The sequence below is a fragment of the Manis javanica genome, chromosome 3 (assembly GCF_040802235.1).
Source record: "Manis javanica isolate MJ-LG chromosome 3, MJ_LKY, whole genome shotgun sequence".
In the NCBI taxonomy this organism is placed as follows: domain Eukaryota; kingdom Metazoa; phylum Chordata; class Mammalia; order Pholidota; family Manidae; genus Manis; species Manis javanica.
Window position 1 is genome coordinate 33,080,939 of NC_133158.1, and position 26,732 is coordinate 33,107,670.

Genomic DNA, 26,732 nt, shown 5'->3' on the forward strand with positions numbered 1-26,732 from the left:
TCCCCAGAGTCCTCTGAAGGTAACTTAAAGGACTTAATTGTTTACCAGCCCAGTATCATTTTATGAGTGGGGCCTACTTGATTTAGAAGGCTATTTAATTCCACTGGCTTTCTCATACCAGATTATTATGCTTCTTCCTGAATAATTTTGTTTAGCCCAGGGCTGTACCACGTATGTCTAATGCCTTCAAAAGCCATTAACCTACCCCCAGAGTTCCTGCTGTTTGATTTTGTGGCCACAGATGACTTTGTGGCTTCAGGGAACCATTTTTAATTCATGACAAGCAGGATGCCCAGTGTACCTGGTTGCTGTCCTCTTCCGGGCAGGATTCAGTGGCTCCTTGACAGGTTTTGAAATTACAGCTTTAGTGTAGTTCTAGGCAATGTGATTGTGAACAACCACTTACTATCTACAGCCTATGGGAGAGTTTCTGGATGAACAGAGAGAACGAGGATGCCGAGGAAGTCATTGTCCACAGATGTTTTCAGGAAATCCCTTTCACTCTGGAGCCCACAGTACATGGTAGTCAGGGTAGTGAGGCAGAGGAGGAGGCAGAGGAAGAGGACGGCAGCCCCAGGGGTGATGATCCGTGCATGTGTCCTGCGGAGCGAGAGCCCTCCTTGGTGGGGGCCTGGGCTCCAGGGTAGACCTGCCGGGGCACATGCTGCTTTGAAGCTCCTTTCTATGGGGCCCAGGGTTACAGCCTCTCCAACAGGAGGGACACACCCTTAAAACTTGAGTGGGTTGTAAAATTATTCTTTGAGAAATTTCAGGAAATACTGAAAGTCTAAAGGAGGAAGTTCAACTTTTCTGTAAAACCCTGAGGAAACTGCTGTTAGTATTTCACTGGATTTCCCCTCAGCTTTTTAGTTCATTCATATAATTAACTATATCGTATCCTACTTTCTTTTTTTCCACTTACCATCATAAAGTAAACTCTTTCCATAACATTAGTGGTCCTATGAAAAACCTGATTTTTAATGTCTACGTAGTATGCCCTGCATGGATGCCCCCAGTCACTGACCACTCTATCTGTCACTGGACACCTTTCTTCGCCTGTTCCCGTATGGTATCTTGCCTTGCATTGGCTAGGACACGTATCTGAGAGGAAGCCCTCACATCCCCACAATCCTCACACCCGAATCCTGGCTTTTCAGACATCCTTTCTTCTCTTTAATCAAGATCATCCGTAGGGAAAATATTGGCAGGCTGGAGCGGTGAAAGCAGGGATAGCCAGGATATTCTGTTTGGGCAAAAAGTGATCTAGCTGAGACTTGCCAGACTGTATCCTGTGGTGCCTAGGGTTCCTTGGAAGAATAAGGTGGGAGGTGGGGAACAAGGAAAGGAGGAAAGGTGGGCTTCAGGTTGTGCTTCAGCCAGAGCAGCAGTCCATTTTATTTCTTGAGGCAAGTTGTTTTAGTCCTACTGCCAGGGGAAAAGGAGGTTGAAAAACACCAGTCCAGTGTGTGGGGACTGAAGCCTCTCAGAGTCATATGTGGCTTCCCCAAGTGGGCCCACTGCAGGCTGGGCTCCCGGACGGTGCTCTGAGAGTCACACGGAGCTCACCTGCAGGTCTCCTCCTAGTCACAGCCCTCTCTCTTTGTCTTTCTTTCCCATTATCATGAATCAGTGCCCTTGATATTTGCCACTTTGCCACTCCTGGCTGGACTTTGCAGATAAGGCTGCACCATGCCTTGCTTACGTATCTAATGGGGCTGCCAGATGGTCACAAGGCCCTGGGCTCTAAAAGCTGGAATTAATAAACAAAGAGGCACCATCAGGTGGGTTAAGACCAGGTCTCAAGGGCTGGGAACATGTCTGTCTTGAGCTAGATCCCCAAGTAGCCTGGTCGCCAGACTCAGTGGAGGAGGTTTCTCCCAAGGCACTAATCCTGGCAGGTAATCCTGGCAGGTACTCAGTTTCAGAGACAGTTGTTGGTCTTCAGAGAGTCTGCTATCTTTTTTATTAGCTCCAGTCACAAATCATTGCACCTCAACAAGAACTCCAGCCTAGCTTTGGGTGTTAAGTTTCCCCATTCAGGAAGAGCAAGCAAGCTTCCCCTCTGTCCATTAAAAAAATCAGACAATCCATGCCTCCTCACGTCCCTGCCATCTCCCTACATTTATAGACCTAAGAGAAAAGCACTCTTTGATCTACAACCTGGCTCGCTCTTAGCCTCCCAGGAAGCTTTGAAATGAGCCTAGCCACAAACTCATGATAGGGCATTCAGTGACAATACAGATCCTGCGGCCAAATCCCACCTTGCTCATCCCGTTGGACCTTAGTGATGGGTCGGCCCACATTACGGTTTTGGCCTCAGCACTGCTGTACAACATTTGGCAATTTGACAGCCTGGCTTGGGCTCTGGTTTTCCTGTTGTTTGTTAAACCTCTGGGGCTACACTCATCAGCAGGCTGCAACCCCACATAACCTCTTTTGTGTTCTGTTGATTAGAGAGGAACATAATGACATCCTGGCTGTAGCTGATTGGGGACAGAAACTTTCCTTCTACCAACTGAGTGGAAAACAGGTATGTAGCTCTGTACAAACCCAGTGGGAGGCAGAGTTGTGGTCACGCCTGTTACGTCTATTTTCACTTTCGGAGATTGTGCTGCTGGTCATCCTACGTTACCGTGGCCAGCTTTTCTCATTGGCACCTCCTGTCACACCAGGTACTCAGTGCTGTGCACACTTTGTCTCATTATTTCTTACCAAACCCTATGAAGTAAGTACTTTATCAGTATTTTAGAAATGAGTAGATAAGACTCAGAGCAGTGAAATGAGTATCATGCCCAAGGTTTCACACTACTAGTCAAGGGTGGCATCTGGGACTGAAACCCAGATTGGTCTGACTGTGAAACCTGGGTCTCAGTTGTGACTTTATTCATCCTACACACATTCATAAGCAGCCACTTAGGCGGGCTCTTCACCTTTGTTAGGAGCTGCTGACACAGGCTGAGTACGTTAATGCCGGTGGCTCTGCAAGAGCTCACGGGCTGGTAGAGACACAGTAGACAGCCAGCAGTCCCAGTGAGGCAGGGTATGTGGCATGAGCGCTGTACAAATAGCTATAGGATCAGAAAGACAATGACGTCAGTGCTTGGGGGAGGCAGGAGATGTTTGTAGAGGTGACCATTGAGCAAAATAAGCAGGAGTTTGCTAGGCAGAGGACATTTGCAATGATATTCCTGACAGAGGAAATAGCATCTGCAAAGGCAGGGAGGAATGAAAATATACATCAACTCAGGGAAAAGTGAGTTGTTCAGGGTAACTGGGTCTGAGATTTGTGGACAGAAGGTGGGAGCTAGAAAGGAAAATGGGGACATGATTGTAGAGTACCTGAATCATGTGGATAAGGAATTTGAACATCATGTGCTCTAAGGATACAGGAGCCATAGACTTAGCTAGGGAGTAATTCGGTCAGATTCCTGTTTCAGAGGAATTCCTTGTTTCTGTGGAGGGTAGATTGGAGTAGAGGTTGCCTACTGGTAGGAAAACATGTTAGAAGGCAGGAGACACCAAGGAGTAGATTGAAGAAGGTGATGAAGGCTTATGTGCCACCAAGCAGGTAAGAAATAAAGCCTGTTCTATGGAGCCTTTTGCTTAACATCATCTTTATTCCTCACATCATGTCATACTAGAAGGGAGGGGTTTCAGGTAGGGTAGCCTAGCTTTGAGGCCATTGCTTCTACTTTATCTTATCATTGTCATTTCTTTTGTAGTTGAATAAAGACAAGATAAAGGTAGATAGTGTTTTCTGAGTTTCCCATGGCTGGTTTCCTAAAACCCTCATTTTAATTATCTTTCATCTAACCCTGACCCTATCTATCCATCCACTTAGTGTGTGTACATCCTCATTCAACAAATATTTATTGGCACTTCCACAGTGTACCAGGCCATGGGCGTGGGATTTGGCGTTTGCTGGGATCAAATAACCAGATTACACAGGAAGGGAATGGGTTCTTGTTGCTATAGTGACAGTAAAAAAGAGCTCAACATGGTGAGCAGGGCTATGGGAAATACTTGCGTGTGTGCAGCCCCAGAGCTCATGTTGAGGCCCAAAGTTCTGGAATCTGTTGAGATAACCCAACTTATTTGGGATAGTGAAATTGTTTCCTTAGTGGGTTAAGTGTTTCAAATCTGAGAAGATTTAGAATTAAATATAGGATGATGAAGTAAATCAAAACTTTTTTAATTGAAAATTAAGGGAAAAAATTGCTAATGCTGATGTTCGAGAGTTCACTGCGCATGCTTTTTTTCCCAGAGTTTTATGGTTTTGAGTCTTATATTTAGCTCTTTAATCCATTTTGAGTTTATTTTGTGGTGTAAAACTAAAGTGGTCCAATTTCATTCACTTGCATGTAGTTGTCCAGTTTTCCCAGTACTGCTTATGGAAGAGACTGTCTTTTCCCCATTGTGTATTCTTGCCTTCTTTTTCATATATTAACTGACTGTATATGTGTGGGTTTACTTCTTGGCTTACTATTCTGTTCCATTGATCTATGTGTCTGTTTGGGCCAGTACCAAATTGTTTTGGTTAAAACATTTATGTTTGTATTAGTCTTAGATTATTAATTATCAACTAATAATAATTTGTGCATTTTAAATATTTGTAATGTTTAAGGGATCTGACTTAAATAATAGCTAACATTTATTAAGTTTTGGACATTGTATAAACTCTTTACAGGATTAACTCTTTTAATCTTTATAACAGCTCTATGAGGTAGGTATTATTATCACCACTTTACATGTAAGAAAATTGAGGCACAGAGAGGTTCAGTAACTGCCCAAAGCCACACAGTTTAGTTAGTGTCCAAGTCTGGTTTGGAACCCAGGCAAACTGGTGCTAGAATCCATATTAGAATATCTATCAAATTTATCTTCTGACAACCACTAAGAATTATAATTGAGTATGTAATATTTCACTTCTGATTTTAAACTGAAAGACATAAGAAATACTTTTAAATTTATACCTAAGCAATATTGTAATGTTAAAGAGATCACATTTTTTAGCTTGGGGCACTGCATAGGGGGAGGTCACTTAGCTTCTTGAATCTATATATTCATGTCTTTATTCTTTCACTAAATGTGGAACATTTTTGGTTATCATTTCTTCAAATAATTTTTCTTCTGCATTATCTCCTTTACTTCTGGGACTTCAGTTACGTATGTTAGAACTCTTGATATTGTTCTCCAGGTCACTGGGGCCCTGTGCATTTTTTAAATCTTTTTTTCCTCCTGCTTTTCAGAATAGAGGATTTCTGTTGCTCAGTCTTCAATTTTACCTCTCTTCTGTCATCTGTAATATTTGTTGAGCCTATCCAGTGAATTTTTGCATCAGTTACTACATTTTTCAGTTCTAGAATTTCCATTTGGTTCTTTTTTTCATATTTGTTCATTTGAGTGTATTTTCTTTATATCTTTGACCATAGTTATAATAGCCATATTTAAATTCTCATCTGCCGTTTCTAATATCTGGATCATCTTGGGGTCAGTCTTGATTGTCTTTACTCTTGAACATGATTCATACTTTTCTTTTTGGAATTTTTAGTTATATTCTGGACATTGTGAGTGATACAGGGTATGGACTCATTTCTGTCATGTTCCTCTGAAGATTATTGTATTGCTTTTTCAAAGCAGGTAGTCAGCTTTGCTGGGCTTAGCATTCAAACACCACCTTTCCAGTGTGGGAAGCAACTGCAGTCTTTGTTAGGTTCTTTCGCCTTGGTTACCCGCTGGGTACCTGCCCTATGCGCATATTGTTTAAGAGCTGCAGATACTCAACAGTGCATGGGCACAAATTAGGCTCCTCCTCTGCATCTGTCTCTTTTCTAGGATTTCCTACTCATTTTCAAGCTGCTGTGTTCATTCCATGATCATCCAGCTGGGTGCTGATGGGGTCCGCCCTCAGGCAAAAAGCCATTAACGAAATGAGGAATTCATCTAATGTCATACCCTTCTTCCAAATGCACACGTATCTTAAGTTTCTTTCAGTTTCTGGTTGCTCTCCAGAGCTGTCAGATAGTTGTAATTTATAGTTGGTCCAGTGTTTACAGTAGTTAGTTAACCTGCAGGAGACTTGATGGAATGGGAAGTAGTGAGCTATTACCAGAAGATGCAAGCCTTCCATGTCATGATGCATAAGATTTTTTAGTTTTCTTATTATATTTACTATCATCATATAAGTACAAGGGAAAGTTTTGGTTGTTAAGCAGTAGAAATCCTTATAAAGGAAAATTGAATATATTAATAATTACAGTTAAATTGGTTTATAGGAATTAACTAAGTTGTAAATTAGGCTGACTAAGGGTTTTAAAGTGTTCAAAATGTAATTCAGTCAACATTAATCAAAGTTCTCTTTTCAATTGGTTGTTTAGTTTTACTAGACTTATAAATGGGAAAGTATTTGTAAATTGAACTTAAACACTTAAGGGGAAACTAGGTTTTTAGCTATTTCTTTAGTGAATTTACTATTGGCTTAATAATGATAACCATAAATAGTCTTTTTATTCACAAAAGACACCTTAGGGGCAGCAAAAACCTCCAGTGAATAAGGAGCTTGGGTTTTGGTTGAGGTGGGGAGACAACATCCAATTAAAGCCATCCCTACAGAGCAGTTAGAGAAGTGCTGTGGGAGAGGCCAGCGAGGGGGCCATGGGGGCACAGGGGAGGCATGTCCGAATCGGGCTTTGGGCTGTGCTGGGAGACTGGGGCACACTTCCTGCAGGAGGTGACACCTGGCAGAGGGGAGAGGGGAAGGGCATCACTGGCTGGGGCTGGAGTGGTCTGGAGAGTAGCACCCATGAGGACATGGAGGCTTGAAAGAGTGTGGTTCACTTAGGAAACTATAAGAAGTTCATTTTGGCTGTGAGAAGGATCTTGGGAGCTGAGCTCAGGAGGGGATACCATCCTAAAAGCTGAGGGGACACCATCAAAAGTGAAAAGACAACTCCCAGAATGGGAGAACATTTTAAAATCATTTCTCTGATAAAGGAACTGTATCTGGAATATATAAAGAACTCTTAAAACTCAATAATAAAAAGACAGCCAATTAAAAAATGGAAAAAGAACTAAATAGACATTTCTCCAAGTAAGATATACATGTGGCTGATAAACACGTGAAAAAAGATGTTCGACATCATTAGATCCTAGGTAACTGCCAGTCAGAATCACAATGAGATGCTGCTTCACACCTGCCTGGATGGAGAAGTTGGAACCCTTAAACACTACTAGTACAAATATAAAATGGTACAGTCACTTTGAAAAAGTCTGACAGTTCCTCAGATGGTTAAACATGAAGTTACTATATGACCCAGCAATTCCACTGCTAGGTATATCTATCCAAAAGAAATGGAGACATATGTCAACACAAAATCTTAGACACAAATACTCATAGCAGCAGTATTCATAATAACCAAAAAGTAGAAATGGCTATCAACTGGTGAACTGATAAATAACATGTGTCCTATCCATGGAGCAGTATATTATTTGGCAATGAAAAGGCATAAAGTACCGACACTTGCTACAGCATGGCTGAATGAGTTACAAGGGCAACATATTTTATGATTCCATTTATATAAAATATCCCAAACAAGCAAGTCTATTGACACAGAAGGTAGATTAGTGGTTGCCAGGGACTGGAAGGAGGGGGGAATTGGGATTGACTGCTAGCATGTGGTTTTATTTTGGGATGATGGAAATGTTCTGGAATTAATAATGATGATTGCATAACTCTGAATATATTAAAAGCCAATGAATTGTACACTTTCAATGGGTGAATGTATGGTATGTGAGTTATATACCTCAACAGGTTGCTATAAAGAGAAGTAGGATGGATGTAGTTCCAGAATAGAGGACTATTTTTTTTAATTGGGTAAATTTAGCTCTGTGAAATACTTAAAAAAAAAAAAAGAAAGAAAAAAGAAACTGGTGGGAACCACTGAACCCTCGCATGGGCTACATGCAGAGGAGACCTTATGAGAGAAAGACCATCCAGGTCTGGATTGGCTAAGGAGCTGAGACACACTCCCAGAGCAGTGAGGTGGCACTTGGGAAATGCTGCTGCCTCTAGCAGTGGGGGATTGGCTGGGTGGATTGGAGGAGCCGGGTGCTCCAGAGGAGGCTGGCTGGTGTTCACAGTGGAATCACACAGGATATAAGGCTGGCCAGCTCTCTCCTGGCTTCCTAACACCCCCCATTAAAGTCAGTGGGGGAGAAACCCTTAAGTGGTTATTATGGATTCAGAAGTGTTTTTTTCCCTTGGTGTGTTGTTCTCTTTCCTCAGATTGGGAAGGATCGGTCACTGAACTTTGATCCCTGCTGCATCAGCTACTTTACTAAAGGGGAGTACATTTTGCTGGGGGGCTCAGACAAGCAAGTATCCCTTTTCACCAAGGATGGAGTGCGGCTTGGGACTGTTGGGGAGCAGAACTCCTGGGTGTGGACGTGTAAAGTGAAGCCCGATTCCAACTATGTGGTAAGAAGAGGGAGTTCATTCTTTGGGCCATTGCCTGAGTGGGCACTGAACATCAGCCATGTTTAGCCAGTCACATCATTGATGTTGGTTCCTGACAAATGACTCTCTCTCCCCAGAGAGCTGAGAATTGACAACTCTCTTTCCCTGCAGGTGGTAGGCTGCCAGGATGGCACCATTTCCTTCTACCAGCTTATTTTCAGCACAGTCCACGGGCTCTATAAGGACCGGTACGCCTACAGGGACAACATAACTGATGTCATTGTGCAGCACCTGATCACCGAGCAGAAGGGTAGGTAAAAGGCAGGCATGGCCCCTCTACCCTCCAGACATTGAGAAGAGGACTAGGTTGCGAGGGCTGTAGACAGGGCAAGTGAAATGGTAGGAAATGCCCCTTCTTGGCCTTGGAAACACACTGGACCACTGGTTCTTGCTTTTTCTTGTGGGGGTGGAGGGGAGGACTTAGACGACTTTGAGAATCTAATGAAAGCAAGAAACCCCCTCTCCAAAAAACAAAGCACAGACTCACAAAATTTTGCAGTAATTCCAAGGAGAATTTGGACTCCCCAAGCAAGGTAGGCTGATGTATAACAAGTCAGAGGCCAGGCGGCTGACCTCAGGGGCCTTTAGGGACCTATATCCTCTCTGGTCACAGTCACTTCTGGGGTGCTGCTCCCTCAGCTCCATCTCCACTTGCCTCCTGGTAGGTCCTCACCGCAGAGATAAGCAGGGGCAGTGGGTCACCATGGGCCCATCATAAGATCAGAATTCCAGGCCTAACACAGTCAGTCCAAACCTCAGTCTTCTCCTCGGTCTACCCAAGTGGCCATGCTGGTTAAGTGGGCTAAGAGTCCACTTGTCTCAAGTCTGTTCTTCTCCAGATGTGCTGGCCTCAGTGCACTGCTGTGTGCCTTGTGTAGGGAGCCAGGTTGCAGGCTGTCCTGTACATTCAGATGGCATGCTTCAGTCACCATCTGAGAGCACCTCAGTTTGAAGATTTCAGCTGTGTTGGTGAAGGTGTAGCCACGTGGGCAGCTCCTTAGTATCCTTTCTGGGGACTTTTTTCCACCTGGTCTTTAGTGAGAGTGTGAGAGCCTAGTGTGTACCAGAATCTGCCTGTGGTTCCGTGGTGGTTGGTAGCAAGTGGCCAGAGGTGTGGGTAGCCTCTCAGGTAGGCTCCTGATCATCAGGGGCCATTGGTACCGTGCAGAGGAGTTCAGAGTTATATTCAGCCTGTGATGGTAGCACTAAGAATTTTATTTTTTCTTTCTCAAATGTAAGCTTTAGACCACAAAGATTTATATGACTTTCAATCCCAGTGTTTGAGCTGATTGTACATATTAGACACTGTAAAGATTTTTTGATGAGAGTGTCTCCTTTAATTGTCAGTAGCATTAAGCAAATGATAGCTTTTAATTTCTTTGCTTTCTACCTTACTTAACAACCTCTTGTAAGAGCTGGATTTTTTTTTCTTTGACAGTTCGGATTAAATGCAAAGAGCTTGTCAAGAAAATTGCCATCTACAAAAATCGATTAGCTATCCAACTGCCGGAGAAAATCCTCATCTATGAGCTGTCTTCAGATGACTCGTCGGACATGCACTACCGGGTGAAGGAGAAGATTATCAGGAAGTTCGAATGCAACCTCCTGGTGGTGTGTGCTGATCACATCATCCTCTGTCAGGTGGGCAGCAGGTTGGCAGGGGTGGGCTGGATCCGCTTCTCACTTCCCCCAAGGGTACCCAACCCATGGGTTTAAAATTGGTCACTAGGAAACAAGTCCCTTCCCATCAGTGGCTGTTCATTGCTTTCGTTTCGTTGACATCTAGATGAATCAGATTCTGTAAGTCATGGGCCATAAACTTTATAATACTTCTTTATATTGCAAAATACCTTGTTATACTGGGATTATATATGTTTTAACTTAAGGCATCAATTGATATCCCACAAAATGACGATTTTTTCTGAAAAACATACACATAAATATTTATGATATCTTTCAGTTAAACAACAAAAAAATGTATGATCTCAACTCAAAATTAGTAAAGGAAATTTTACTTCCTGAGAGATTTTTTTCACAGAAAAAATTTCCGCAGCATAGAACTTCCCAGAAAATGTTGAGGTCAATGCCAAGAGAAGTTTGGAATCTTTTATGGAAGTAGAGGTGGATTTGGTTTCATGAAAGTAGGTCTTTTGGAAGTGATAAAATGGAAGAAATCCTTTAGGAATCACTGTATGTAAAGTACAATTAAAATCTCTCTAAAAATCCAGAACTTCAAGCAATTTAGTGGTGCCATAAATTATAGGATAGATGTGGGAAAAATATGTGCTTTTTGGATGCTGCCTCTGGCTGTGGCTGCCTGAAGGTCTTTAAAGAAGATCTTGAGGCTGAGCTGGCTTCCATGAGAAAGACTTGGGTGAAGGATTGACGACGTCATCATGGGGTCTAGATAGGGTTTAATACTGAATTGTATAGGCAGTTTTTGTCCCTCAGGTGCAGGAAGACCTCCTTGGGAGGGCTGGGAGCACTGAATCTGTTTACTATCCCTGTGGAGCTGGGTTTGCTTTCTAGGAGAAACGGCTGCAGTGCCTGTCCTTCAGTGGCGTGAAGGAGCGGGAGTGGCAGATGGAGTCTCTCATTCGCTACATCAAGGTGATTGGTGGCCCTCCCGGAAGGGAAGGGCTGTTAGTAGGCCTGAAGAATGGACAGGTGAGTGCTCCCTTGTGTCTCCCATCAGACTGATGATCTGCAGGGCAACCAGACTAGTTAGGATGCTGAGATGGGTTCCTGGGGCAGGAAGAGGGCTCCTCCACCCGCCACTCCCACTGCAGGCTGTTTGAGGAGGACCACACCAGGCCCTCAGACCCAGAGTAGAGGCTGCATTCTGGCAGAGTTGGCACTGTAGCCTCTGGGCTGCCCGTATAATGGATTAGCAGGTTTAAGGTCCCACAGAAGGTGGGAAATTTGTCAGAGATGCAGTTTCAGCGGCTTGCTAGAGAGGGAGGCAGAGATCATTCCTTAGGTCAGATCCCTGTTCAGTAGTGAACACTTTAAGGGATGTATATTCTAGCTGTTCTTCTCGTATGCTGGTCCTGTCTGTTACCTGCTGCTGTAAGAAAATGGGCCCTTCGCTCAAATAGATGTGGAAAATCTAGATCATAAAGAGTTACACAGATTTTTTTGTGTGTGTGTGCTTTGCTGAAAATAAGAAAACTTCTAAGTGGGCTACATGGAAATTTGAAAGTGAAAATATAACTGCATCAGCCTGAGAGTCAGGCCGTCTGACAGATGGCTTGTGGCTGAGGCTTGTCTGGCCTTTCCTGGGGACGGAAGTCATGGAACTTGAGATTAGTGGCGGCCCTGGAGCAGCAGCACCTACAGGGAGAAAAGCCTGCTTCTTAGTCAGCTGTCATGTCCAGTGTGCAGTCTGAGAGCATGGACTTGGGGGCAGGTCAGCCAGGATCATGTCTGTCCTTAACTGCTATCTAGCTGTGTGACTAGGGGATCACATCATCTCTCTGAAGCCCAGGTTTTACAGATGAGGATAATACCACGTGTTCCACAGGCTGTCAAGAAGAGTTGCTGACTGACAGCTGTCATCGGCATCAGCAGCATCATTGTTCTGCTGTGGTTGTACCAGATGTCAGTGTTTCCAGTAGGCTTTTCCTGTGTTAGTTTGTGACTCGGGTCTCACTAGATGGTGTCTCCCAGCCCTGCAGTTTGTGTAATGTTGTTAGCAATTCCCAGTCAAGCAGACATTCAAGTGAGTGTGTGCGTCCTGGGGACCGTCATTACCTTGGTGACCTCTGATGAACTGCACTCTGGTCTCCTAAAGATGAACCCCCACTCCTTTTCTTTCGGTGAATCCTTTTTCTACACAGGGCCTCTGGTGAAGTTAGTGGGAGTTGTTTTTGCAGAACACATGGGATTCCAACAGCCTGGCAGTGTTCCAGGGCTTGGTTGCTATGGTGACTCACACTTTTTTACTGAAATTTCGCCAGATTCTGAAGATCTTCGTGGACAACCTCTTTGCCATCATCCTGCTGAAGCAGGCCACAGCTGTGCGCTGCTTGGACATGAGTGCCTCCCGCAACAAGCTGGCCGTGGTCGATGAAAACGACATGTGTCTGGTGTATGACATTCACACCAAGGAGTTGCTTTTCCAGGTAAAGTCCCAGAGAGTGTCCAGGATGTGGTCCTTTGATTAGAGACCCTCCTCTAGCTTCCCAGTCCCTGCAAGAGGTGCTCACACTCCGGCTTCCAGGCGGGTCTCTGGGAGGAGCAGACAGGTGTCAGGGCTGAGCAGGCATGCAGAGTCTGAAGGACCCCGGCATGGCCTGCCCCTCCCCCACCCAAGCTGCAGGAGCTGGGCAAGCATCTTTGAACTTTGGTTTCCTTGCAGGTAAGATGGCAAGTAACACCTTTCTTATGAGGTTACTGTGAGCACTAAATGAATAATAGTAAATCTAAGGAAGCTGGTTAAGGCTTTCTGTTCATGTGTTAATGTGATGGTGATTCTTTTGAAAATGCCTACTTCTCACCTACTGGAAGCTGACCTGTATCTCTCAGTGATCCAAGACACAGTAAGGAAACAGGACTAGTGTTGACATCTGAAAGAAGGCAAGGGATGGGGGAAGCCTTCCCTGTTACTTACTTCACAAGGGTGCTGTAAGAGCCAGCAAAATGTGAACTGTCTGGGGAGATAGGCATTGTTTACACACCATTTGGTCCTGTGGCTGGAGGAGGTTGATCTCTGGAAAAGAGAGCCCAGAGGTTCTGTGCCCAGTGCCTGGCTGGCTTTCTGCTGGAGTCAGCACCACTTTCTCCCCCTTTAGGGCTTTGTAAGTGTTCAGGGCCCATTTGTCCAAATCAAGTTCTCTCTGAAGCTGAAAGCTCCTCGGACGGTCTTCCTTAGCTACTACAGGTCGCCCAGTGGTATGTGCAGGTTGAAGTCCCCTTATCAGGGTTCCTCCTCATCCTCAGGAGTGGATTCAGCTGGACTAGGGAGCTGACTCAGTCAAGTGAAAGGGGTTTCCTGGCTACCACTAGCCCAAGGTGACTGCCAATTGATGACAACTTACATATTAAAGGCAACAGATATTCATGACCAAAAGAAAATTTCAGGCAGAGTGGTTTAGACAGACCCCGGCTCTAGTCCTGCCTTCATCACTTGCTGTGTGATCCCAAGCAACTTAGTGAACCTCTCTGAGCCTCAGTTTCTCCTTACCTCTAAAATGGAACTCGTAATTACCCCCTCACAGAATTGCTGTGGGACTAAACAAGAAACTGTAGTTCCTAGCTCTGCCTGGCACAAAATGGGGCCCTAATGTTACTTGCCTTTCTCCACAGCCTCAACACCACCCCTGTAGGTAGGTAAGCAGGCCCACAGGTGTGAATCTGTATCTGAGCCTAGGCCTGCGTGGGAGTGGAGGGCATGTGTCCTTCCCAGTCCCCACTGAGGTAGGCGTGGGAAGCTCATTCTCAGGCCATGCCAGGAGCCATGTGCATTCCTATCTCTTCCTCCTTTCCGCCGCCCCTGTCTCCTGCAAATGAAAACTGCTGTATTGTTTTCTTCTCATTATAAAAGTCATCCATGCTCATTATAAAAGAATATAAGCAGAAAGGTATGGACTCCTGGTCCCTGGGGTTCCAGAGCTAAGCAGGAAACTCTGAGAGGAGGTGGGGGAAGGTGGAGCCTCCAAGGGTGACTATGTTTTTACAGTCTGCATATTGTACATGCAAAGACAATATATTATTTTCTAATTTAAAAATAACTGACTATTCTTTTTCTTACTATTAAAGGCAACAGATATTCATGACCAAAAGAAAATTTTAGGCAAAGAAAAAAACATAACAAAATAAAAAGCACCCACAATTCCACTCACTCAAAAACAATTACAGTTCATTTTTTGGAATATATCCCTTTAAACCTCCTTCTACGCAGAGCTGTATATACTCATGCTTTATCAGAAATAGAATCCACTTTGTTGATTTTCGCACTTAATATGCAGTGATTAATATTTGGAGATAATATCTTTTTCCAAAGTAATGCTTACTTATTAAAAAATTCTAACACACGCAAATGCATGGAAGAGCTTACTTCTATGCCTCTATCCGTTTCTTCTGCTTCCCTTTTCCTCTCTTTCCCTCCATTCCACTGTTAGCAATTTAGTGTGATCCAGGCTGTAAAAAGAATATTTGACTGAATGCAGGAACAGCTCCAAAGCCCAGGGTGTTTGTCACAGCATCCTCACCAGCCCTCTCCCTTAGGAACCGAATGCCAACAGTGTGGCCTGGAACACCCAGTGTGAGGACATGCTCTGCTTCTCGGGTGGAGGCTACCTCAGCATCAAAGCCAGCACCTTCCCTGTGCACCAGCAGAAGCTGCAGGGCTTCGTGGTCGGCTACAACGGCTCCAAGATTTTCTGCCTCCATGTCTTCTCCATGTCAGCTGTGGAGGTGCCACAGGTAACCCAGGGCACTTGTCAGCTCCCAGCAGTGACAGGGCAGACAGGACCAGGAAAGCCAGGCCCCTCACTGGAGCTGGGGGAGGAGAGGGAAGTGAGATGAGTGGCAGCTGTGATGTCATAGAGGGCACTCACTTGAACCTGAAACCCTATCTCCACTGCAACCTATGTGTGTTTAGCCAAACAGCTCAACCTCACTGAGCCTCCATTTCTTTCTGGTTCCCCTTTCCTGGTAGGGACGGGGAGGGATATGCAGGGTGGTCTGTCTGCAGAGTATGCTTCACTGAGAGCCGGGTGTGGGGCCCAGTGGAGCAAACTGGTAAGGCCGGGAGTCCAGGATTGTGTGCTCAGGCACGCAAGGTGGGTGGTGTGTGTGAGGAAGACACTGTGGATGAGACGGAGTGTGGGGGCTGAGATCTGTGAGCCAGAAGGGGAGCCTGAGACCATCTGCACAGGTTCCTCAAACTAGGAGGCCAGAACCGAAGTGGGGGCTTGGGATCTGAAGCCACGGAACAGGGGAAGACAGAAACAGAGAGAGGAGGGCAGAGACTGAGGACCTGAGTCAGGGCTGGCCACATCACAGCCGTCCCAGCTGTCTGTCTGCTCCCCAGTGAATCGTGCCATCGGATAGAGACAAGAACCAAGGAGAGACTAGCCCTCAGAATCCCATCCTCAACAGGGACCACTCTTAAACATTTTGAAATGTAGCCACCTAGACCTTTTCTATATATGTGCATATGTATAATATATGAGTATACAATTTTATATAAACACTTTTAAACAAAAGTAGAATCATACTATAAATATTTTGTGACTTTAATCTGTAAGTATCGCTCCTATAGATGAATCCTCAGATTAACCATACTTACTTTACTGAAGGTGGACCATAAATAAGGGAGAGAAATTTTTCATCACTTTCCCATATTGCCGTCTTCTAATTTAACATTTACATATTGCAGACCCACTACTTTGTATGAATTTGGCTGTCAACTAGCAATCTGGTTTTTTCACTCAGCAGCCTACTGGAAACATGGTTCCATGTCCGTAAATGTACTTCTCCAGCATTTGTAGATACTAAGCATTTAAATACTTAGCATTTAAAATACTATGCTGATTAAATACTAATACATACAGAAATCATACAGAGATCTTTTGTACAACTTGTCAGTTTCTCCCACTGGTAACAGTTGGAAAACTACAGTACGGATTCAGCACCTTCCTAGGATCCCGTGTGCACCAAGACCAGCCCACGAGATCATTATAACCACACCCACCTTCCTGCTGCCCCCGCCACATTGTTTTCAATGACCGCTTTTTGTCCTGTCATGTGGATGTTCCACATCTAACTCGGTCAGTACCTATTGTGGGACATTTATGCTGTTTATAGCTTTTTTGCTATTGTAGATAATAGACATTTTTCTAGCTAAGTCTTGACACCTCTTTCAACTTAGCTCCTTGGTGTAGATTCTTGGAACTGAAATTGTTGAGTCAAAGGCTATATACATTTGAAGGATGTTTAGACGTGTTTCCAGATTGCTGTTTAGCTGTGTTCCATTAACCTGTATTCCTTCCACACACCCCACTTCACTCACTCTCCCCAGCTTGGCTTCCTGAAGGGGTGGGGCTAGATTCCACTTCCTCTGCGTGATGGCACCCTTATTGCTCACTGCTGCAGGAATTACCAGAGCCTGACATACAGCAGTCATTCAATAAATGTTGGTGGGATTCAGATCTGAGGAAAAAGAGAAAACAAGAAAGCCAGAGAAAGCAGGGAGGGGAGGTGGGCGTGGCAGCAGGAGGAGGGGCAAGAACAGCCCTTGCTCAGCTGTTTCCTTGCGGTCCTCTTCTGCCCCCCATCCCGAGCCCATGCACCATACCACCAGGAACCCCATCTTCCTCAGCCATGCAAACCGCCTGTGCTGATAGAAAGGTTTTCTCCCAGGACTGCCGTCCTGACCCCTGAGAGAAGTGCTGTGTGCTGCCTCCTGACTTTGGCCAGCCAGCAGGAGCTGACAGGGCAGCCCAGGGTTCTCTTTGCCAAGCCCTCAGAATTCAGAAGCCAGAGCCCCCCCGTGGCTGCACCAGGGCTGTCCCGCTGATGTAGCAGGTCAGGACTGCCAAGGGTTAGGAAAGGCAGGCTCAAGACAAAGGCTACTTATCTCTTGCCTCTGCCTCCAGCCATCCTGTGGTCTTGGCCTGGAGACGAGGGAGAAGGCATCAGACCTACTCTGGGGGTTTCTGGTTTCCTTTCGAAATTTACATCATCTTATGCAAGATCTGGTTTGTCAGGGATGCCAAGTAGGGCAGCAAGCCCTGGTCAGGCTCCTCAGGGCAGGCAGTGACTTCATGCTTGGACTGCAACAACGAGAAAAAGTAGAGCTCAGAGCACATTTGTTTGGTTAGGATATTTTTAAAACTCCTATTCTCAGATTGTGTCTCCCAGTTGTTTGTCGTATGCCTAATTTGGATTGCCTGTCTGAGTCCCTCTGCCACCCTCGTGGGGCACCCAGCATGGCGAGTCGAGGGGAAGAGCCCTTGAGCTGTGCCCTTGAGCAGCTCCCTTCACTCTTTGGGGCCTCAATTCTTTTCTGTGTAGTGGGGTTAAATATACCCATCTTTGGGGTTCTGTCTGGCCAATTCCTACTATTACTACTACTATTATTATTCGTTTTAACAGTCTTAAAGAAGCAAATATTACAAAACAGAACTAGATTGGAACAGGTGTCACTGAAGGAGTTCAGAAAGGAAGGCTGCTGTGCACAGGGAGTTTGAGAAGGCTTCCAGGAGGTGGTGACGCTCGCTCTGAGCCCAGAAAGGACTGGAAAGGCAGAGGGGGCAGCAGAGGGAAGGGTGCAGGTGAGAACAAGTCTCGGAGCTCGGGCTTCTGAGGAGCTGGTGTTGAGGAAAGGCAGTGAAGGTGATGAGCATGCTCACTGTTTGCCAAGCACTTTGCCATTTTCAAAGCAATTTCTCCTGCCCATGTAGCCTGTGAGCTGTGTAGAGTGTCTGAAAAGAATTTAATCAATTTACCCAAAAACACCCACAGCTAGGCTGTGGCTGAGCTGGGTCTGGGTTCTAGCTCAACTGCTCCCCAGTCTGTACTGAAGGAGGAAAGGTGGGTGGGGTGACATGGTAGAAAAGATGAGCGCTTGGAAGAAGCCACATCTTGCTGTCAGAGGGTAGAATGGCTTAAAAAAAAAAGAAAATTTTCTTGAACTCTAAAGTTAAAAAAATGAGACAGGAAATTTCAACGATAAAGGCCCCAAATGGAGAAAACAGCACTTCCAGCTCACATTTGGGAACCATTAGCACAGAAGCACTGGCTGATTGATCTCCACCACCCAGGAATCTAGGAGAGATGCAGCTCCCTTCAGCACACTGACCAGCCTAAAATGCAGGCAGAGCCTTTCATTATTTAAGATGCCCAGCCAGAAATAAACCCACACTTATATGGTCAATTAATCTTCAACAAAGGAGTCAAGAATGTACAATGGGGGAAAGACAGTCTCTTCAGTAAGTGGTGTTGGAAAAACTGGACAGCTACTTGCAAAAGAATGAAACTGGATCACTATCTTATACCATACTCAGAAATAAACAACATGGATTAAAGATCTTGATGTAAGACTTGAAACCATAAAACTCCTAAAAGAAAACATAAGCAGTAAACTCTTGAACATCAGCCTTCGCAATTTTTTTCTAGCTACATCTTAGGCAAGGGAAACAAAAGCAAAAATAAACACATGGACTATAGCAAACTAAAAACCTGCACAGCAAAGAAAACCATTAACAACATGAAAAGACAATCTACTGAATGAGAGAATATATTCACAAGTGATACCTCCAATAGGGGTTGATACCCAAAATGTATAAAGAACTCGTGCAATTCAACACCACAAAACAAATAACCCAATTTAAAAATGGGTAGAGGAAATGAATAGATGTTTCTAAAGAGGACATACAAGTGACCAACAGACACATGGAACTATGCTCCACGTCACTAATTGGCAGGGAAATGCAAATCGAAACCACAGTGAGAGATTAACTCACACCAGGCAGAAAGGATAGTATCAAAAATGGATAACAAGTGCTGGCAAAGATGGAAAAAAGGAAACCCTTGTGCACTGTTGGAATGTAAACTGGTTGCAGCCACTATGGAAGGCAGAATGGAGGTTCCTTGAAAAATTAAAAATAGAAATACCACATGACCCAGTAATTCAATTTCTGGGTGTTTACTCAAAGAAAACAAAATGCTAATTGGAAAAGATGTATGCACCTTATATTGATTGCAGCATTATTTACAACAGCCAAGATACCAAGATATGGAAGTAGCCGTAGATGTCCATCCATAATAAAGAAGTGGTACATATACACAATGGAATATTACTCAGCTGCAAAAAAGAAATCCTGCCATTTGTGACAACAGGGATGGACCTAGAGGGCATTATGCTAAGTGAAATAAGTCAGACAGAGAATATATAAACAAATACCATATGATTTCATTTATATGTGGAGTCTAAAAATCAAAACAAGTGAACAAACGAAAAACAAAAACCTGGAAACAGACTCATAAATACAGAGAACAAACTGGTATTTGCTACAGGTGAGGTGGGTGGGGGGCTGGGTGAAATAGGTGGAGAGGATCAAGGGGTGCAAACTTCCAGTTATTAAATAAGTCACAGAGATGAAAGGTACAGCATGGGGAATATAGTCAGTAAGATTATAGTAACTTTGTGTGGTGACAAAATGGTAAGTACATTTACTGTGTATTAAATTTATAGTATATATTACATACTAATACATGTTATTGTATACTTGTATACTATATATAGTATAATATATATAAATGTCAAATTTGTATGTTACACATCTAAAACTATGTATTATATCAACTATATGTCAATAAAAAGGAAGGAAGGAAGAGAAGGAAGAAAAAGAAGAGAAAAAAGATGCCCAGCTCAGACTTGTTCTGGTACACACACACACACACACACACACACACACACACACACACACACACACACACACACACACACACACACACACACACACACACCACCCCACACCACCCCTAGGGCAGGTGTGCCTACAGCCTTTCTGGGTAAGCCAGAACAAACTTTTCGTGGGACAAGAGGATTTCTTGGTCCCCTTTGTAAGAGGTCACTGTGGGCTCCTTCCTCACAGTAACGTTGCTCACTCCAGCAGACACACAGAGGGCCTGCTGGGCTAAGATGGCCCTGCTGCTGCCCTTGGGTTGGGTACAGCCTTGTGGGAGAGATAGGCAGTCACAGCACAACCTAAGACCCAGACAAAGGGCAGAGGACACTCACACTCCTTTCCTGGAGGGGTCAGTGAAGACTTCCCAGAAGAGGTGACGTTGTAACAGGGCCTTGAAAGCCAAATAGGTACTTGCCAGAGGGTGAGGGGGACAAAGGCGTTCCAGATGAGGGTGAGATCTTGTGGTGAGGCAGGCCTGGAGGTGGGGAAAGCCACTGGCAGAGGGGAGGATGGGCAGGAAGTTTGTGCTGCTGGACACAGTGGTTTGGCTGTGAGGCGGATGGCAGGATGGAAGGCACATAGGGTGGGCTGGGTGAGACCAAGAGGGGCACTGGTTAATCACTGTAGTGTTGCTCTGCGGGCATGTGTAATTAGGTGGGTGCACACATCTAGAGTCAGGCTTTGTACCAATCTGACTCTGCATTGCCTAAAGACAATCGTCTTTCCTTTTGCTGAAATCCTGCAGTCTGCTCCCATGTACCAGTACCTGGATAGGAAAATGTTTAAAGAAGCCTACCAGATCGCCTGCTTGGGTGTGACAGATACTGATTGGCGTGAACTGGCCATGGAAGCTTTAGAAGGATTAGAGTTTGAAACAGCAAAGAAGGTAAGCATCTAGTCAGCATAAGCTGGAATCTGGTCCTTGGAGGGTCCCTTGAGGGGACAGAAGGGAGTCCAGGTGATAGGGAGAGGCCAAAGCATGTGGGCTCTGGAGTTGCCAGCTCCTGTGAGCTGTGGCAGTGACAGCCTTTCTAAGGTTGCTCATTTGTAAAATTAGGGTGATGAAGGGCCCCATCCTCACAAAGTTATAAGGATCTAATAATGCAATAATGCCTATAAAACCTCACACAGGAGAAGCTTCTGATAGAGTCTGGCTGTCACTCTTATTAGCTATCATTTATGTAAAGCACCTGGCTAAAAGCCTGGCACATGATAGGTCCCCAATAAATTGTAGCCCTTATTATTGGTATTGGGCCATTGATTACACAGTGCTGTTCTTGACACTCTGCTAATTACGGTGGAAGAGATGGTTGGGCTCTGATTCTGATAGCAGTGTCACTCCCCACATATCTTTTGGCACGATGCATGGTGTCATTTCCTGCCTCAGTCTATTAAAACTACATAAATGGCTGAAAACATTTGACCTCTTTCTGTGTACTAGAAAATGTCCAGCTATGTCTTTGGATTGGGTTTCCATCTGGAGCCTGAGGGTTGGGGGAAGGAACAGCCTCCAACCCCTTCTCCCTTATTCCATCCTTCCCTCTTTAGCTTCCTGCAGCCAATTAATCAGGTACTTGTTTTGCCCATACTGCTGAGCTGGTAGGGAAGGAGTTGTGGAGCTGTGTGATGTTCACCCCTTGTGAGGTTAGGACTTCTAGAAAGGAGAAGAGAGTGGACCAAGATCCGCCTGGGACTCAGAAGCCGGGCTGGGTGACCCTGGGCAAGCCACTTCTCTGGGAGCCTCCATTCTTCCATTTCTACAGGGGAGTTGATGAAAACTGACTGCCAGGCTTGCCTGGCACAGTGTTGTTAGGCCCAACCATCATGTTGTAAAGGGGATTCTAAAACTAGCAATGTCTACAAAATCTGGCTGTCATTAAAACAAGTAAAATTATCTTTATATAGTAATCATCTCTATTATATTTTTTGATCAACTAAGTATCAAAAAAGTAGTAATGGAAGGAGGAAGCATTTCCATGGAGGGAGCTTCCCTTTCCTGCCCCACCCAGAAATGCCAGAGGGATGAAGAATAACAGAGGATCCCTGCAGTATGTTTTTTGTGTTTGTTTTTGGCCTGGAATGAAATTAAGTCTTCCTTATAGATTGTCGTTTCCTTACACCCAAGAACTAAACATTGACCTCATCTTAGTATTAGCCAGCACTGCCTAGCATGGTGTGAGGTACTCAGCAAATGTTGCAGTGGATGAAAGCTGAACTGGAATGACACTCAGTGGTTTGACAACTCCCTTATCCTGTATCCGCCAAGCATCCTGTATCTCCCTGCGAATAGAAATTATTGTATTAAAGCTACAAGATTTTGACCATATTGTAGAATTTGATCCTTATCCGCATCCTGAATCCGCAGCCTTTCCTTTTCTGCTTTGCCAAGTCCCCCAGGCACACACGGAGGTGGAGGGTGGTACCCGGCGACAGGCCTCTGTTCCAGTAGATGGCAGCAGAGAGCTGCTTAGTGGGACGGCCGTTCTGAGCAAAACGGCCGCCGCTTCTCTGTTTCCACACTTCCCTCTGCTGAGGTTGTTCATGGCCTTGTGACTCTGACCACGCTGACCAGGGCAGCCCTGACTCTGCAGAATGTGCCAGAGCTGAAGGAGCTGGGAAACAAATTTCTCCAGGTGGCAAATCCTAGAATCCTCGTAAAGCAGAACCAGAAAAACCCTTGGAGAAGGCATCACTAGCTTGTGCCTTCTCAGGAAGAAGACGTTGCGAGCCTGGTGGTGGTGAAGTTGGCTCAGGGGTCCCCAGTTGGAAAGTCCCAGAGCTGGGACTCAGGCCTAGAGTGCACGGCCTTTACCTCTGCCACTTTGCCGGACATTCCTGGTGCTTTAGGGAAGCCCACATCAGACCCCCAGCAAAGAACATGGTTACTCTTGGCCCTGTACCCCTTTCTTTGCTCATGGGATGCATACCATACCCTTTCAAGAAGTTTCTCTTCAGGAATACCCATTTGCCAGGTTTGTACTCTGTGAGGCTTTACTTAGGCCTGCCTGCTGCTGCTTCCTTGGCTCAGGCAGTGAATCCACGTTCTCTAGGGCATGTAGTTCATACGTGTACAGCTCTTAGCTCAGGAAGATATGATGACCCATTTAATCTGTCAGCCTCTCCTCTTAGGGTATGGGTCCCTGAATAGGGGAGGGGGATAGGGACCAAGTCATGTTCGTGTCTAGGTCCCCAGGCCATGACAGGATGCCTGGCCCTGAGGAATGAAAGGATGAAGTACACTGTGGCCATCTATGAGGCAGCCAGAGGCCAGATGACTTGCTCATTTCCCCAAGTCTTTTTAGGATGGAGGATGTCATGCAGCTCAGTAAAGGTTGCAAGTGGCCAGTGTTGTTCTGTATTTCATATTCTAAGGGCTCTTGAACCTGCTGCCTTCTCTGGGTGTGTGTCAGCCCATTTCCAATGGGACTGTGAAAAGCTCAGCTGAGTAGAAATATTGACAGCAAAACCACAAGATGATCAGCCTGACATGGTGCATTACACCCCTTGAAACTCCTGGTAGAATCTGAAAGCAGCAAAAGAGACTTAGCATCAGTCTGTTTGAGGAAGGCTGCCTAGAAACTTCTAGCATCCATGGGTTAAAGTCTCTGGCTTTACTGGGAGTAAAAGCAATAGCTGCAACTTTTAAAATTTACATAAGAGTTTGCCTTCCAGTGACTTGGAGTGACTCATTCCCTACTTCCCCCTTCCTTCCAGAAACCATGTATATTCCTTCTCAGCTTTCCCCTCCTGCTCTCCCTCTGTGCTGGTACAGTGGGCTCTGGGTGTCCGTGTTTATGCACTGCCGGGAAGCATGGCTGTCTCCAGCTTTCTGTCCAAGTCATCGCCATATACGTGCAGTCTCTCCTCGGTCTCACGTCTCCCCTCTCCCACTCTGAAGTGCCACTGCCTCGGAGTGTCAGACTGGCTTGTTCCCCGCTTCTGTGTGGCGATTCCTCCAAGCAGGCACCCTCACAGACTGCGGTATCATGGTTTTGTTTTATCTAATCGCAAAGTGATTGATGCAGCTGGGACTTGCTGCTGTTCCTTGTATGAGCTAATCCCAGGGATAAAGCTGTGCTTCACTGGGTGGTACAACCCTCCTGAGCACATGGTGATTAATCAACACTTGCTTCTTTTCCCTCCTCACCGGCTCACTTCCTGAAGCTTGACTTCCAACCCTTACTTTTGAAACCAATCACCCACTTCTGAAACCCAGAAGGCAGCTGACTTTATTCTTTTATGTCTTCCCCTATAGGCCTTCATCAGAGTACAAGACCTCCGGTATTTAGAGCTCATCAACAGCATTGAGGTAAAAGATGAGGTGTTCTTCCTTCTCAAGAAAGCACAGACTCGCTGTCAGGGCTCTACAGGCAGCTCCTCCCGCGGGCGAGAGCCTTGAGGATGTGTTCGCGGGTGTCAGCTTCTAGGCCACGGCCTCGCTGGGGCACCGCACACGGCAGGAAGGTGTGCAGTCTGTCCTGTGGGAGCCGGGTGAGGCTGGCGGGGTCCTAATCTCTCTCAGCTTTGGTTTCTTGTCTGTAAAATGGGATGGGACCAACCTTACAGCCTCACTGGGAGGATTAAATAGGTTCTCAGCGACTGGCTTTCTTCCTTGTGGTGGTCGTTAGGTGGTTACCAGCCCCTAGGGCTCCAACAGTATGCCAGCATAGGAGGCATTTCCCAAACGCACATGATCTCCACCCCACCCACAGCAATGGGCCCTGGGGAGGGAGGCATGCAGACTGAGCGAAGCCCTCCCAAGTGTACCACTCCTGGTGGGCAACACAGGCCTTGTCAACCAAGCCCAGAGAGGGCTGGGGCAGGCTGAAGAGGCTGGTTCTGCATGCACCATTTGCTGGGTGACAGTAGACAGTATTCTTAATTCCTATGCATCTTAGTGCGGTCTGTAAAAAAGGCATACATATTTTTTTCCTGAACAGATTTATTGTGAGGCTATGGGAATGTGAGATACATTTGAATTCCCATATGGAAGCCGTGAGGAAATCAGCAACTGTCTCGTCCCTTCAGTTCAGTTCAGCACAATAAACACCTGTCATCGGCCAAGGCTTGTGCTGAGCCCAGTGAGCCAGGAGCTGCGTGGAAGAGAGGCCTGCAGAAGCTCATAGCCAGCTAAGCCTAATAATAGTTGCCATTTGTTGAGTGCCTACTCTATGCCCCACGCATGACTGATGTGGACACAATTTTAAATCCTCATGACTTAATGAGGCAGATACTGTTCTTATCCCTATTGGATAAATAAGGAAACTAAGGCTGTGTCATGTCCCCAAGGGTCCACAGGCCAAAAGCTCAGTTGGAATTCAGAGCCAGTCTGTTTCCTAGGCTCCTGCTGTCTTTCCTCTAGGCTTGGCTGCCATCTGGGAAGTCACTCCTGGTGCGCACCCTCTGCCTCCTCTAGCACCCTCACGAGCAGCGTCTCTAACCTCTGTTGCTTACTTACATGCATGGGGAAGGGTTTGTTCAGAGCCATCCGTCCATGATGCCTGGCACCACCTGCTATCAGGGGCTGGCATTTATGAACCAGCTGGTCTGAATCTAGGGGTCTTAGTGGAATGTAGTTTTCCTCTATGAGGAAACTACCTCTGTGAGGACTGCCTCTCATCATTTATCATCTCTAATGAGTTCTGTCTTACCGCCTCCTCTAGGGTGCTGTGAGCAGGGAAGTTGGCTAAAGTAAACTGTGAGAATTGTCTCTTGAAAAAGAGAATCAACTGCCTTCAAGTGAGGATCCATCCTGGCTGCCCTGAGGCCATATGTGCATGTTTCTAGACATTCGGCCTTATTCCAGAGCACCAAGGTTCCTGACTAGGCAACTTTTGGGGAAGTGAGATGCAGCCGTACCCATAACAAGAGGAGGAGAGTCTGCCTGTGTAGCTACATACATACTGAATATAAGAGAATCATTTTTACAATCATGGTGATATTGTGGTCTAGCATGGGTATGGCCTAAATTCCCTGTCTAGTGAAACCTACTTCTTTATCTCACTGCAAGACTTTAATTCCCTTCCTATAATTAGGAGTTAGTTTATCTGGCCGATTAGCCTGAACTATGTGTAGGATTTTTTCTTTTTTTTTTTTTTTTAGTTTTATAAAATTATTTCTGTCAGTGGGGAAGCATGTTGCCTCCAGCTGTTAAAACTTTCACCAGCTTGTCTAGGACTTTGATTCAGTGTCTCATCTTCCTCCACTGTGATACACTTGCTAGAAAACAAGCCAAAGGAAACTGCTGGGGATGAGAGATTGGGTGCTATTGAGTGTTTACAAATACTTGAGCTGTAGCTTAATGAATGTTCCCTAACACAGGAGGAGGGAGTGTGCCAGTTAATTCTCTTCATCTTAAGTACTGTTGTTGGGGACTGTACTGTCACTTGTTTCCAAAGGTGGCATTATGGGGTATAAAGAGCATCTGGAGTCAGGCAGATGGAATCCCAGTGCCAGCTCTGTATGACCTCCACCTGCTGCTCTTCTGAATCTTGGCTTCCCCCAGTGTGACACTTGGCTGGTACCTCCCACCCTGGGGTCTGTGTGGGACGTATATACCCTGCAGCTGTGGGTGCTCCACATGTGGCATTGCTCACCTTCTCATTAGAGGCAGGGGCAGGATAAAACTCATTATCCTATTTTGTTGGTCTCCTTCTTGGGAAGAAACCCTAAACTTTCACCTTGTCTGCCATTATTATGAGTCACAACTCAGCAAACCAGGCCCAGTGACTTGGGAGATCTTGGGAGCCACAAACGAGCAGGCAGCACACACCATCCTAACTCTCTGGTTCTTTCCT

General features: G+C 45.5%; 1 protein-coding gene across 4 annotated transcripts in view; it reads left to right on the plus strand.

The window, feature by feature from the left end:
• The window catches only part of IFT122 (intraflagellar transport 122), a 67,615-nt gene that overhangs the window by 18,916 nt on the left and 21,967 nt on the right, over positions 1-26,732 (plus strand). For all 4 annotated transcript variants that reach the window (XM_017647350.3, XM_017647352.3, XM_073231064.1 and 1 more), the window contains exons 8-16: positions 2,455-2,530; positions 8,285-8,476; positions 8,627-8,765; positions 9,954-10,156; positions 11,045-11,182; positions 12,475-12,639; positions 14,744-14,941; positions 20,681-20,821; positions 24,191-24,244. In XM_017647350.3, the coding sequence (XP_017502839.3) occupies positions 2,455-2,530; positions 8,285-8,476; positions 8,627-8,765; positions 9,954-10,156; positions 11,045-11,182; positions 12,475-12,639; positions 14,744-14,941; positions 20,681-20,821; positions 24,191-24,244 (1,306 nt within the window). The remainder of the gene's footprint in view (positions 1-2,454; positions 2,531-8,284; positions 8,477-8,626; positions 8,766-9,953; positions 10,157-11,044; positions 11,183-12,474; positions 12,640-14,743; positions 14,942-20,680; positions 20,822-24,190; positions 24,245-26,732) is intronic.